Below are 12295 nucleotides of genomic sequence, written 5' to 3'. Positions count from 1 at the left end.
CTGCCCTCTTTCTCTTCAAATGCACGGATGATTGAAAAGTTAATGTAATCACGTTTATCATAAAGCTTGATTATTAGATTACCATTAATTAGTTGTAAACGTCTTTTTCAAGTAAATAAAATACATGATCCAAACTTGAAACAGATGTGACAGATTCTGTTTATCTTTTATCTCAAGCTCGCCGGGATATATCATATCGACATAAGAATAGTAAATTTTATTCCATTGTTATTTGACAATACGTCGTGTCGTCTTCGGTAAATGTCGAGTTGAAGGCCACAGCAAGCGATTTAATATTCTTTTCACGTATAAGAATTAGATTTTGGACAAATTCTGCTTCTGACATATGAATACAAAAATCACAACCCTGTCACCTGCCCCCCAATTCCAAATCTTTCTCTCTAACATTAAACACGTTATGATTCAATTTTTGTTAGTGTTAAATATATTTTTTCTTAATGTAAAATGTAAGTTGCTGTAAAAAATCAGTTTCTTTACCATATTTACTTACATGTGTTATGGTGTTTCCTCTACTTTCGATTTGTTTTTTTTTTTTTGTTTTTTTTTTTTTTTTTGCAACTGAAAACACTAATTTTCCGTTTAATTCGTGCCGCATATCTGGTTTTATTCTAAAATGGTTGTGCTTTTATGGTTTCCAAGAACTTCTGTTGATACCTTAGAATACTAAATTATATCTGATGAACATTTCATTCAATATTACATGCAAAGGAGGTAGAGCCTTTGATTAGCATGATCTTTGATTCCGTTTGCGCGCGCACTTACCAATCTGAAGAAGACTGTCAACTTCCTTTCAATGCAACGCGTAGACAAGTTGAGAGGGATAGGACGTCTTCTCTGTCAAGTCAAGCAGCCGAAGTTTCTGACAGCAACTTTTGCAACCCCAGCTACGTTTTGTTGTAAAAGGGTTTTTGCAAGACACTTCAGCTCTTCAACTCAGGTCAAAATGTCGTACGGTATAGTGGAAAGAGGATGTCCAAATTCTTTGGAATACCGAGTGTTTTTCAGTAAGACGTTTTCGCTGTTATTTAGTAATTACTCTCTAAAGTAATCTTATACATTTTCTTTGAAGAGTACTTCCAAGACAATTATGTTTTATATTAAAATCTTCGTTTTTTAGAAAGGGTCAAGGAGGATTTTTAAATGTTCAACGTGAACACGTGAAGGGGGGGGGGGGGGGGGGGTTCCATAAATTGTATGTCAAGACTTAGTGTTAACAATTTGTTATTGTACTATATAATAGTATATTATTTGGACACGTGTTATTCTGGCTTCAGGGAAACAGTAGACATCTGGAATTTTCATGAATTTATTTGGCCATGAATATTCATTGATTAAATATTTTAATCAAAAATGTACAAGTATCCCTTTCACGAGGTAACGGGTGGGTTTGTCCTGATGATTTGTTTGCATTAAGTATTTTCACTCCAAATATAACTGTTATCTAATTAAAGGTGTTAAAATATGGCATATGTGGATTTCAGCAGTTTACTCACCAAACTGGTCATTCTAAATTTGTGGATTTGGTGTGTGTGCTATGGGAACATTTTTATTACGTTGTAAAACAACACATACGTTTGAAATGAATAAAGTAAATCCTCTTTGTTAAAAATTTCAGTAACAGACTGAGATTGTTGGCTTGAAATTTAAAAGTTTAAACAAAACTTATTCATTTTTATAATTTATAGATGAAGATGTAATTTTCCTATGTTTATATATTTGAAAGAAAAGTTGTGTCACCGTTCGTTTATATCAGAAATAATTATTGGTATTGATCGGCAACTTACAGCATTTAATAACAGGTATTTGCCATCCGGATTCTTTCATGATAACTGCAGTACTACTTTTTGGCAATTTTTTCAATAGTTGTTTGGTGAATATTCTTTGGGGATGGGGGCCTTTCAACTATTAAACTCCTTTTAAATTCGGTATGAAGAAATATATGTTAATATTTTATTGCAATATTTCATTCCATATAATAAATCAATATAAAAATATAAACTTGTATTTTTAATATTCAAATTTTCAATTCCAAATATAAACATTTCCTTTCCAAAGTATTTTAGACCAGATAGTATTCATGATTTAAGCTGATAAATGCAAGTTTTATTGCTAAGTGAATTTAAAAGTTCAATTTGTACTTTCACAAAAACCAGAGTTTCTCTGAATTATAAATTTGATGACCGAGTTCTATATTTAGAATTTCTTGATAAGGAATTAGGATGACATGTGTACTTACATTTTATGTCCATTAAAATTTAGTGATTTCTTGAAACAGCACTACAATTTCTGTAGCAGTTTAACGCATTAATAAGAGAGGGAGTAAATACTCCATAGTGTATTTAGACTTAAATAGAAAAGAAAATGAATAAAATTGCTGATTGGCATTACTGATATGTTTTACTGCAGTTAGTCAACTTATTGAAGGTTTTATGTTACTTGTTATCTTTGATATCATCTGTGTGTGCAGTGTTTGTTTGTATTTAAACCTGAGCACTGTATCTGCATTATGACAATTTTAAATCAACTTTTTTTTATTTCAGTCTTTACTACCAGAGCCATTCCATACACATGCCACTTTGACTTATTATGTTTCTAAATTTGATGAATAAATTTGCTAGGCATTTATACAGTCTGTCACACAAGTTTTACTGTAACAGATACAATGTAAAAAATATTTTTATTCTGTGTATGCACAATGCAAGCAATTGGAGAGATGTTTAACTTGTTATTTGAGGATAAAAATCCTTTTGATTCAGGAGCAAGCAAGTATTTGGTCAGTTTGTCTGGAAAAATAAAAGTTTAACCTTGGTTTAAGACTAGGAAGGTGAATGGGTTGTTCTGCTGTTTAAAAAAAAATGCATTTAAAATGAAGGTAAAACAAGTTAGGAAGTCATACACAAAGTACATTTTGTATTTCCAACCAACATCACTATAACTTTAATGCGCACCCTGACAAGCCAGTGGTTGATTTGAAGCATAAAATTTTCACTTTGGTGAGACTATTTAGTGTGTGACCCAGGCCCTTCTTAATCACTGCTTCTGACTTTGACCCTGAAGTTTTACTTAATACCTATAAAAATCTTTAATCTGACTTAAAACTTGGTCATAAAAAAATTTTTAATAGGTTTTCGCATTTGACATACAGTGCATTCCTCATGAAAAGACATTTATTGGGTACCAAAATGTTTTATCACTTTACATTAACTTTGGAAACTAATCAACATCTGAAAGACTTTAACATTGGCAATATTAAAGCTGCTAAACAGGGGCATAAGTTAAGCAATAAAATGTTTCTCTTGGTTGTTAGTTCCGAAAACAATCTTGCAGCTATTGTGAAAAAAATGCATAACCCAGCCATGAAAGCTCAATATAATCAAAAGAATTATTTCTGTGCTTGTGCATTAAATTTTCAAGACATAGGTGTTTCACATTCTTCAGGACAAATTTTATTAAGATCCTAATTATTTTTCAGTATTGAAACACAGGAATCTGAAGTTTTATCGTAAAAAAAAAATCCTGAAAAAAAATCCCATCCTCAACTAAAAAAAAAACAGTTGAGGATGGGATATTTTTTTCAGGATTTTTTTTTTACTATAAAAACTCCTGACTCCTGTGATTAAAATGTTTATGGCAACGTTTACTGCAACATATGAGCTGTTGTACAGAAAACTATTGGCAATTATGGTAATTATTCCCTGCTTTATATAGTTATGGTAATTATGCCCTGCTTTACAGGTGGCCCGAGTGGGAATGTTGTGTCACCATTCCATGATATCCCACTCTTTGCCAACACAGAGAAGACAGTTATGAATATGGTGGTGGAAATTCCTCGCTGGACCAACAGTAAAATGGAGGTAAATAAATACTCAATCTGATCCTAGATAATAGAAATAAAGATATGGTAATTCATTATGTAAACATCAATCTTATATAAGTTTACCACTTCAGAGAGACACCTCTATCAAGTATAGTGTATATACATGTATGTACAAAGACCACAAAGGATTGTGTATGTTTGATGTCTCATTGATTGATTATCAATTTAGGTAATTAATGTGGGTTATTTTCCAGGTATGCAAGGAGGAGAAACTTAATCCCATTAAGCAAGACGTCAAGAAGGGGGCTTTGAGATTTGTGAAGAATGTCTTTCCACACCACGGCTACATTTGGAATTATGGTGCTTTTCCACAGGTATAGCAGGATGCTTCACTGAAGTGAAGGCTCAACTTATCAAATTTTTTTTCATAAGAAGTAAATACTAGTACATATACGATTATACAAAATATATGAGCCGATATGCCATGGCTTTGTTAAATTTTCAAAATTTTAGATGCAGAAAATATAGACATTCTCACAAACATGACTTTGCCATGCACAGAAATCATATTTAATTTTATTCATACACTGTATCTTTAGACATGGGAGGATCCAAAGCATGAGACCCCTGAAACCAAAACCTTTGGTGATAATGACCCCCTGGATGTCTGTGAAATAGGTCAAAAGGTAAATGTCTGTATTGTTTATAGGCCATGAGGTCCTCAGTACATATGGAAATGTATCATTTAGAGATAAGTGGAAAATATGAGTTTAGTGATTATTGGGACTTGCACAGAATATTTTGTATCAGATTATGTTTTAGAATAATGCTTTTTAAATGTACCTGAACCTAACATTGGTGGGATGGGTCAAAGAGCAAAGTTCAAAAGCTATCCAGAGGAATGGGATCATGATTTTGACAAATATGCATCTACACTGCTTGAAAATGTTTCCATATATAATACATGTAAAACCACTAATCATTGTACATGTATTGCTTTTCTTGTTCAGCTACTGTAACTTTACTCTACCCCCAGGAGTCATGCTTTAATTGTTATTCAGTATACACTGAGGGTGCTAACATACATACATATGGCTAATCAAGACTTTGCTATTCTTGAGAAGGATTTTTAAGATTTTCCCCAATATTGGCGGCTAATGCATTTCTGTGTAAAACTTTATTCAGCCAATTTGGTTCTACCATATCTCTGGAATTTATTATTTTAAAAAAACTTTTACGTATTGTATCTGTCCTATATGAGGATGCTTCCAGTTCCTTATAAATATGGCTGATTATAGTTTTGCTGTTCTTGAGAAGATTTTTAAAGATTCTTCCCATTTATTCTTGTGTAAAACTTTGCCTTACCTTAAATTTGCTTCTTAAAATAAACTCCTTTGTTTTGAATAAAAAAAGGAAATTTAATATCAAAATAGTTTATGATCAATAATTTTTCCAGGTTCATAAACGTGGAGCAGTAGTCCAGGTGAAGGTCCTGGGTGTTATGTGTCTGATTGACGAGGGTTTGTCTTCAGATATCTTAATCTTATCATATTTACAGTGAACAAAAAAACTTTCCGTGATTTCAAGCTTTTATGAAGGCAGCATATGATTTTGTTAAAAGAAATTTTTTTCCTTCATGTAATTCTTTTCTGAAGTAAGTTAGATGCTGTTATTGTTTATTTGTGTCTTTTAAGATGAAAAAAAAAGACACTGATGTATGTCTCAGCCAGTTCACTTAAATTCATTTTTTTAAAAAATATTTAAAAATTTACAATTTAAAAAATATAAATTTTAGTAGCTATGATTTCATGGTTTCTACAAAATGCATTTTTAAAAGTATTATTTAAGAGATGTATTTGATTTTACCTTGTATATTTTTTAGGTGAGACAGATTGGAAGATAATTGTCATCGATGTGACAGACCCATTAGCAGCTGAGTTAAATGGTAAGAAATGGTAAACATGTATTGTGAATTGAATTATATCTTATATGATCAGCCTCTTGCTTACAGTATGCAGTACTGTAAACAGTAAGTCAGTGTCTAAATATATTGTACAAGTTTATAACATGTATTTTTAAAAAATCATTCTATTTTATTTGAAAATTTACAGACATAGAAGATGTAGACAAACATATGCCTGGCTTCCTCAAGGTAAGAGGCTTATAACTTTGTTAATGATTACACATAGCCATTCTGGTTGAAAACAACAGGAGTTCCTATAGAATGTTAAGTGCTTGTCATCCTGCTGTAAAGTAAAATTTCAAAATGAAATGAGTTTTGGTAAAATCTCAATAAAACTTTTGAATGCAAGCATACATTGTCAAGATTGATTTTCTTGGCAGTTGCTTCTATAATTACCTAATAGTGTGAAAATTGATTCAAGGCTACTTTTCTTATAGTTTTGCTTGACTAGTTTTTAGCTCACCTGAGCCGAAGGCTGGGAAAGCTGCAACTTATGTGGAAGCATCCTTGGGTAGTGTAGATATTAAATTGATAAAATCATGACCCCCGGGGGGTAGGGCGGGGCCACAATTGGGAATCCAAGTTTTACATAGAAATATATAGAACAAATCTTTAAAAATCTTCTTCTCAAGAACCACTGGGCCAGGAAAGCTGAAACTTATGTGGAAGCATCCTTGGGTAGTGTAGATATTAAATTATTAAAATCATGACCCCCTGGGGTAGGGTGGGGCCACAATAGGGAATCCAAGTTTTACATAGAAATATATAGAACAAATCTTTAAAAATCTTCTTCTCAAGAACCACTGGGCCAGGAAAGCTGAAACTTATGTGGAAGCATCCTTGGGTAGTGTAGATATTAAATTATTAAAATCATGACCCTTGGGGGTAGGGCGGGGCCACAATAGGGAAATCCAAGTTTTACATAGAAATATATAGAACAAATCTTTAAAAATCTTCTTCTCAAGAACCACTGGGCCTGGAAAGCTGAAACTTATGTGGAAGTATCCTTGGGTAGTGTAGATATTAAATTGTTAAATCATGACCCCCGGGATAGGGCAGGGCCACAATAGGGAATCCAAGTTTTACATAGAAGTATATTGGAAAAATCTTTAAAAATCTTCTTCTCAAGAACCACTGGGCCAGGAAAGCTGAAACTTATGTGGAAGCATCCTTGGATAATGCAGATATTAAATTGTAAAAATCATGACCCCCGGGGGTAGGGCGGGGCCACAATAGGGAATCCAATTTTTACATAGAAATATATAAAAAAATCTTTAATAATCTTCTTCTCAAGAACCACTGGGCCAGGAAAGCTGAAACTTACGTGGAAGCATCATTGGGTACTGTAGATATTTAAAAATTGTTAAAATCATGACCCCCTGGAGAAGAGCGGGGCCACATTGACAATATATAGAACAAATCTTTAAAAATCTTCTTCTCAAGAACCACTGGGCCAGGAAAGCTGAAACTTATATGGAAGCATCCTTGGGTAGTGTAGATTCTAAAGTTTTAAAATCATAAAGGGAAGGGGGTAGTGGGGCATGATAGGTATAGCAAGAGGGGGAATCTGGTAAAGAACTGCATCACCCAATTTACTCAGGTGAGCAATGTGGCCCATGGGCCTCTTGTTTTATGACCCCTTTGGAAAAAGAGAGGGCATATTGCTATGCTGCTGTCTGTCAGTCCTCTATCAGTTTCCGTTCATTTTCTTTGCCATGGTTGCACATACTGAATTGAAATATAGAAGGCAGATTTATCATGAGAATATCTAGATCAAGTTCTCTTTTGGGTATGATCAAGATATTTTGGACAGAGTAATGCCCCTTGGAATTAGAAAAATTCCAATAATTTGCAGTTTCCATTCATTTTCTTTGCAGAGGTTGCACTTATTGAAATAAAATTTGGCATACAAATTTATCAAAAGAATATCTAGGTCAGAATCTGTTTTGGGTATGATTAAGTCATTTTGGACAGTGTTATGTCCCTAGAACTTCGAAAAATTCCAATTATTTGGAAGAGGGGGCATAAGTGTTTAACAAATATCTTGTTTTATTTCGTACAAGTGTGGAAAAAATTCTTAGATATTTAATTTTGTGCAACCCAAGTACAATTACCAGTTGTTCAGTTTCATCAGTTCATAATTAATGTTTCAGAAATCTTCCATAAATTATCACTTACATTTTTTTTCAGGCAACATATGAATGGTTTAGAATTTACAAGATCCCTGATGGCAAACCAGAAAATCACTTTGCTTTCAATGGTGAAGCAAAAAATAAGGTATTCGCTACATATTTCATTCAGAATTGATGCATTGTAATGAAATGAAGTTACATGAGTATCTATGAGTATCTTTGATATTCAGTGTTCTTTTTCTTCTTTATTTATTACACAAAGTTGATTGTAGCTATGTGCTCTGTTCCACATACATTTGTAATCTTCATGTGTTTTGCAGTGACCTAAACTCCAGTATGTTTTCTAGTCCTTAAAAAAATTTATACTACCAAAATTTTCATATCATGCAAAATGACAAGTTAATGCAAGCTTGGCATTTTTTAAAAAAATTGCATATTCTGATCAAATTTTACTTATAGCTTCTTTTTTTTTTTTTTGATTGATTGACAAGCACTGGATTTTAAATCATAGTTTCCACTCTAAATCCTGTAAATATACTCAGTTTAGCAGTAAATGCCAGTATTCATATTTAAGCACCTTTCACTGTAAATTCATATGCACAATTATACATGCTTTAAATTAATACTTTTTGATTTCAAAACTCAAATGCTCTAATTTCTTATTGACTCTAATCAATCAAATAAGAAAATGCCATGGAATTAGAGTGCACTGTTATCTACATTTACAATTTATCATATTCTGTATGTGCAATACATCTCTTGCAGTGAAGTGTACTTTTGTTATAATTATGATTTATTATTCAGTAATTATTTTGTTATCAGGAGTATGCCATGAAGATTGTAAGAGAATGTAATCAACAGTGGCAAAAATTAATTGGCAAAGAATGTGATAATAACGGTTTATCATGGTAAGTGGTATTTGACAGATGTGAAGTAGTGAGTTTTACAGTTTACTTAATTGACTGGATCGTTTAGAATGGACAGTCAGTTGCAGTAAAAGTTGTTTTATTTTGAACATATTTTATTGACAATATGTCAAAGAGATTGGACACAAGTTCCAAAAACTTAGATATTCCTCTCCCATACATAAAATCTGGATAGCCATACAACATTTACAATAATATATACATGTACATAGAACAAAAACAATAAAAGTTCTGCTGTTGAATTTACTCATACACATACTTGTTAAAAAGTGTTTATGAAAAACAGTGCAAAGTGATTTTCTTCATGATTTTATTTTACCCTCACAGTGTTAAATGAACCAAATAAAAAATGTTCACTATTTCAGAGATTCCATATTCATTTGGTTTTGGCCGGATTAAGGTTCAAAATATGGATCATGGATTGACTTCTGGAAATGATCCCTTTGAATTGTACTCCCATATAAACTGTTATGGGGTATTAAAGTTTTAAAAAAAATGATTGGAATTCACTTTAAGACATTGATTTATATTGGGATTGCCTACAAAAAAAAGATAATAATGTAACAATTCAAACATTATTCAAATGGAGAACCCATAAGAATGAAAGTCGTAGAATTGCCAACACAAAATTATTGGAAAAAAAACTCAAAAGTACAGAAAGAAACCATTTGAATGACTTTAAGCTGCAGAATAGGAAAATACATGTACTGATCTCAGTGTGTGTGTCAGAAGATTGAGAACCAGAAAGACTTATTTTATACATAAAGTATTACATGTATCTCTAATGCAAAAAATAAAGTCAAAAATAGGCAAATTAAAAGTTGTTCCTCTACTTATTCCTCTTCTTTTGATGCAATGACCTTTCCTTTATTTTTGGTAGGCATTTGCTATAACTGTTTTTGTTAATTTGCTCTCAACTGTTAGCTCTTACTTTATATACATTATGATATATAGGTATTGCTGAGATCTTTCTATATTCTTCTCTGTATCTGTTGGCTTCCCTACGGCACTCTCTCTTTTGTTCCGTTTCAGTGAGAACACATCTGTGGCCAGCAGTCCATACAAAATTTCACCAGAAGATACAAAGAAAATCATTGACAGTGTGAGCATAAGTGTATATTTTGAATTAAGAACATTAGATTCATTATTAAGCAATACTGTTTTTGTGCAAAAAGCACTGTAGATCATTTCTTTATTAGCTTTAATTGTCTTGTTTTCTATATCTATTCAGCAACCACAACTAGGAGCCGCAAAACCATTAGCTGACGAGAGTAAGCAATTTTGAATTATTAATTAATAATTAGATTTTTGCTTTGTTTATTAAAGATATAATAAGTGGTATATTTGTTACAAAATGTTGACCCATTCCATGATATAAATTGTAGAATTTTTTTTTTTAAGTTTACTTCTTATGTCTACGTTCAGATAAATATTCAACATATACACTATGAAAAGACATCAAAAGTACATCCACACATTTGTAAAGAACTTTATTCGGTAATAACCAATATTTGCCCCCCAAATCAAACTTTGATGGAGGTATATTTAATTAAGTTTTTAAACAGGGAAGTATATGCTGACTTCAAAGCACTGAATATTTTCATAAGTAATGACGTCATACGAGGGCTGTTGGGAAATTATTGAGACAATTACATTTACTCCATAAAGGACGGAGATAATTTCAGGAAAATTCATCAACATTTTATAAAGAACAAATAAAACACTTATGCAAAATTTCTAATTCCTATGATAATAAGAAAAGTTTCGGTGAAATAATAAACATGCATATGTCTATCGACCCGGAGCAGCATCCATACGTCGTTTTAACGTCACGTCAGCCAGGGATGGTTTCGCATGTAAAACGATCGGAAAGCATTTAATCCTTTTCCTTCTTTGTTATTACATATAACAGTACAAAAATCAAACAGTCTCTTTCCTTAAACTATTCCTTAAAAATTTATGCTGTTGCTACCCGAGTGTAATATTTTCATTTGTGGGAAAAGATGACTTAAAATCATGCAGTGCTGATTTATGCAACGCGGGTCAACGATATTAATACCGTAACGATATTAATACCGTACGTAATAACTGATGGTCGTCCGGAGCTTTTGATTTTACTCTGGTTGAATTAATTGTAAGAAAAAAATGTATACCAATTAAATAACAAACCCTAACACATTATTTTTTTTCTCGTAGTTATTATTTTAGCAGGTCATTGTGTCTGGAAAAGAGTTCTACATTGCGCTACACAAAATTTTAGGTATGTTCGCTGCTCTGCCCATGACGTCAAAATCCATTTTTTCGTTCTTAGCAGATTTCTCTACCGCACTTAATTTTTTTATGATCTCCGTATTCCTGATCAAAATTCTATCAAAGTTGCACAAAATGAATTTGAATTAAAGCTGAAAAATTATACACATAAAAAGAATTATTTTCGATCTTATTATGGGTCCACGAAGAGTAAGAACGTTGGTGTTACATATTTTCAATATCTGATTTCGAGACTGCTCCGGGTACCCCTACTGATGACGCATTTATATACCATTGTACAGAAAATATTTAATATTTGTAAAATATTTTTTGCTTTTATGAATTCTTAATGTATGTCAAACGTATATGCTAATTTTCACCGAAAGACGTTCATTAGAAAGCAAAATATACACAATGTCTCAATAATTTCCGAACCGCCCTCGTATGTTCGTAATGACGTCACAAACATGATGTAAATTTCAGTTTTTTATGAATTCTACAGAAAAATGTACATATTTCGTCGATATTGTGAGTAAAAGTCACCGAGCGCATGTGTGTTCAGGATAAATATTTTGATATAATGTGTAGAATAATAATATCAATGAAATATGTAAATATTATTCCTGAACAAACATGTGCTCTATAAATTTTAAAGCTAAAATTTTGTCCATTTTGTACTCTTTCTGAAAAAGGATATAAAATCAGACTAGTTTGTGATGTCATAAAAACAAAAATTGTGAATAAACTGCTTTGAAACTATAATATGTTCTGTTAATTTATATTTCTCATACAATTTATTGAATTCAGCACATTTCAGGAAGTTTTCAAAATTTGACTTTTGTGGGGGCAAGTGTATGCAATATACCGCATATAGTTCTTTTCTTAATTATTTATGTATTTCCAGTCACTATTTTCATGTTTTGTTTTAGTCAACAAATGGCACTACGTCAAGCTATAACAACGATACTTTATAGAGGAAGCAATGGAATCGACCAGAAAGGCTGTAATTAGTACTTAGACATATCATAAAGTAGTGCTCAATGGTTAACTCCTATCTACAATCTCTTTACTGTGTTTTATAATCAATCTACTGAGGGAATATGTGACTGTTGATCTTGTACCTGTATTACTTTATGTTTTCATAGCAGATATAATTTACAATAATTGTATGATAAAATAGCTTTTA

General features: G+C 32.0%; 1 protein-coding gene across 1 annotated transcript; it reads left to right on the top strand.

Moving 5' to 3' along the window:
* Positions 1-773: 773 nt before the first annotated feature.
* On the top strand, positions 774-12289 carry LOC134275910 (uncharacterized). Its single transcript, XM_062758187.1, has 12 exons — positions 774-1025; positions 3757-3875; positions 4093-4212; positions 4438-4524; positions 5295-5358; positions 5721-5783; positions 5950-5990; positions 7992-8078; positions 8756-8841; positions 9892-9961; positions 10091-10130; positions 12039-12289. The coding sequence occupies exons 1-12, from the start codon at positions 815-817 to the stop codon at positions 12065-12067; spliced, it is 1017 nt and encodes a 338-aa protein (XP_062614171.1). The 5' UTR covers positions 774-814; the 3' UTR covers positions 12068-12289.
* The last annotated feature ends 6 nt before the right edge of the window (positions 12290-12295 follow it).

Source organism: Saccostrea cucullata, unplaced genomic scaffold, assembly GCF_032062105.1.
Source record: "Saccostrea cucullata isolate Sc308-1 unplaced genomic scaffold, CSIRO_AGI_Scuc_v1 ctg7552, whole genome shotgun sequence".
Classification (NCBI taxonomy): Eukaryota; Metazoa; Mollusca; class Bivalvia; order Ostreida; family Ostreidae; genus Saccostrea; species Saccostrea cuccullata.
Note: the sequence above shows the minus strand (reverse complement) of the source record. Positions and strands in the feature narration are given on the sequence as shown.

Bases quoted from the DNA above. Each gene is read 5' to 3' on its own strand.
- LOC134275910 (XM_062758187.1), top strand. From the start codon at position 815: ATGCAACGCGTAGACAAGTTGAGAGGGATAGGACGTCTTCTCTGTCAA. The intron at 3,876-4,092 runs GTAAATAAATAC...GTTATTTTCCAG, and splicing joins GGACCAACAGTAAAATGGAG to GTATGCAAGGAGGAGAAACT. The intron at 8,842-9,891 runs GTAAGTGGTATT...GTTCCGTTTCAG, and splicing joins GATAATAACGGTTTATCATG to TGAGAACACATCTGTGGCCA.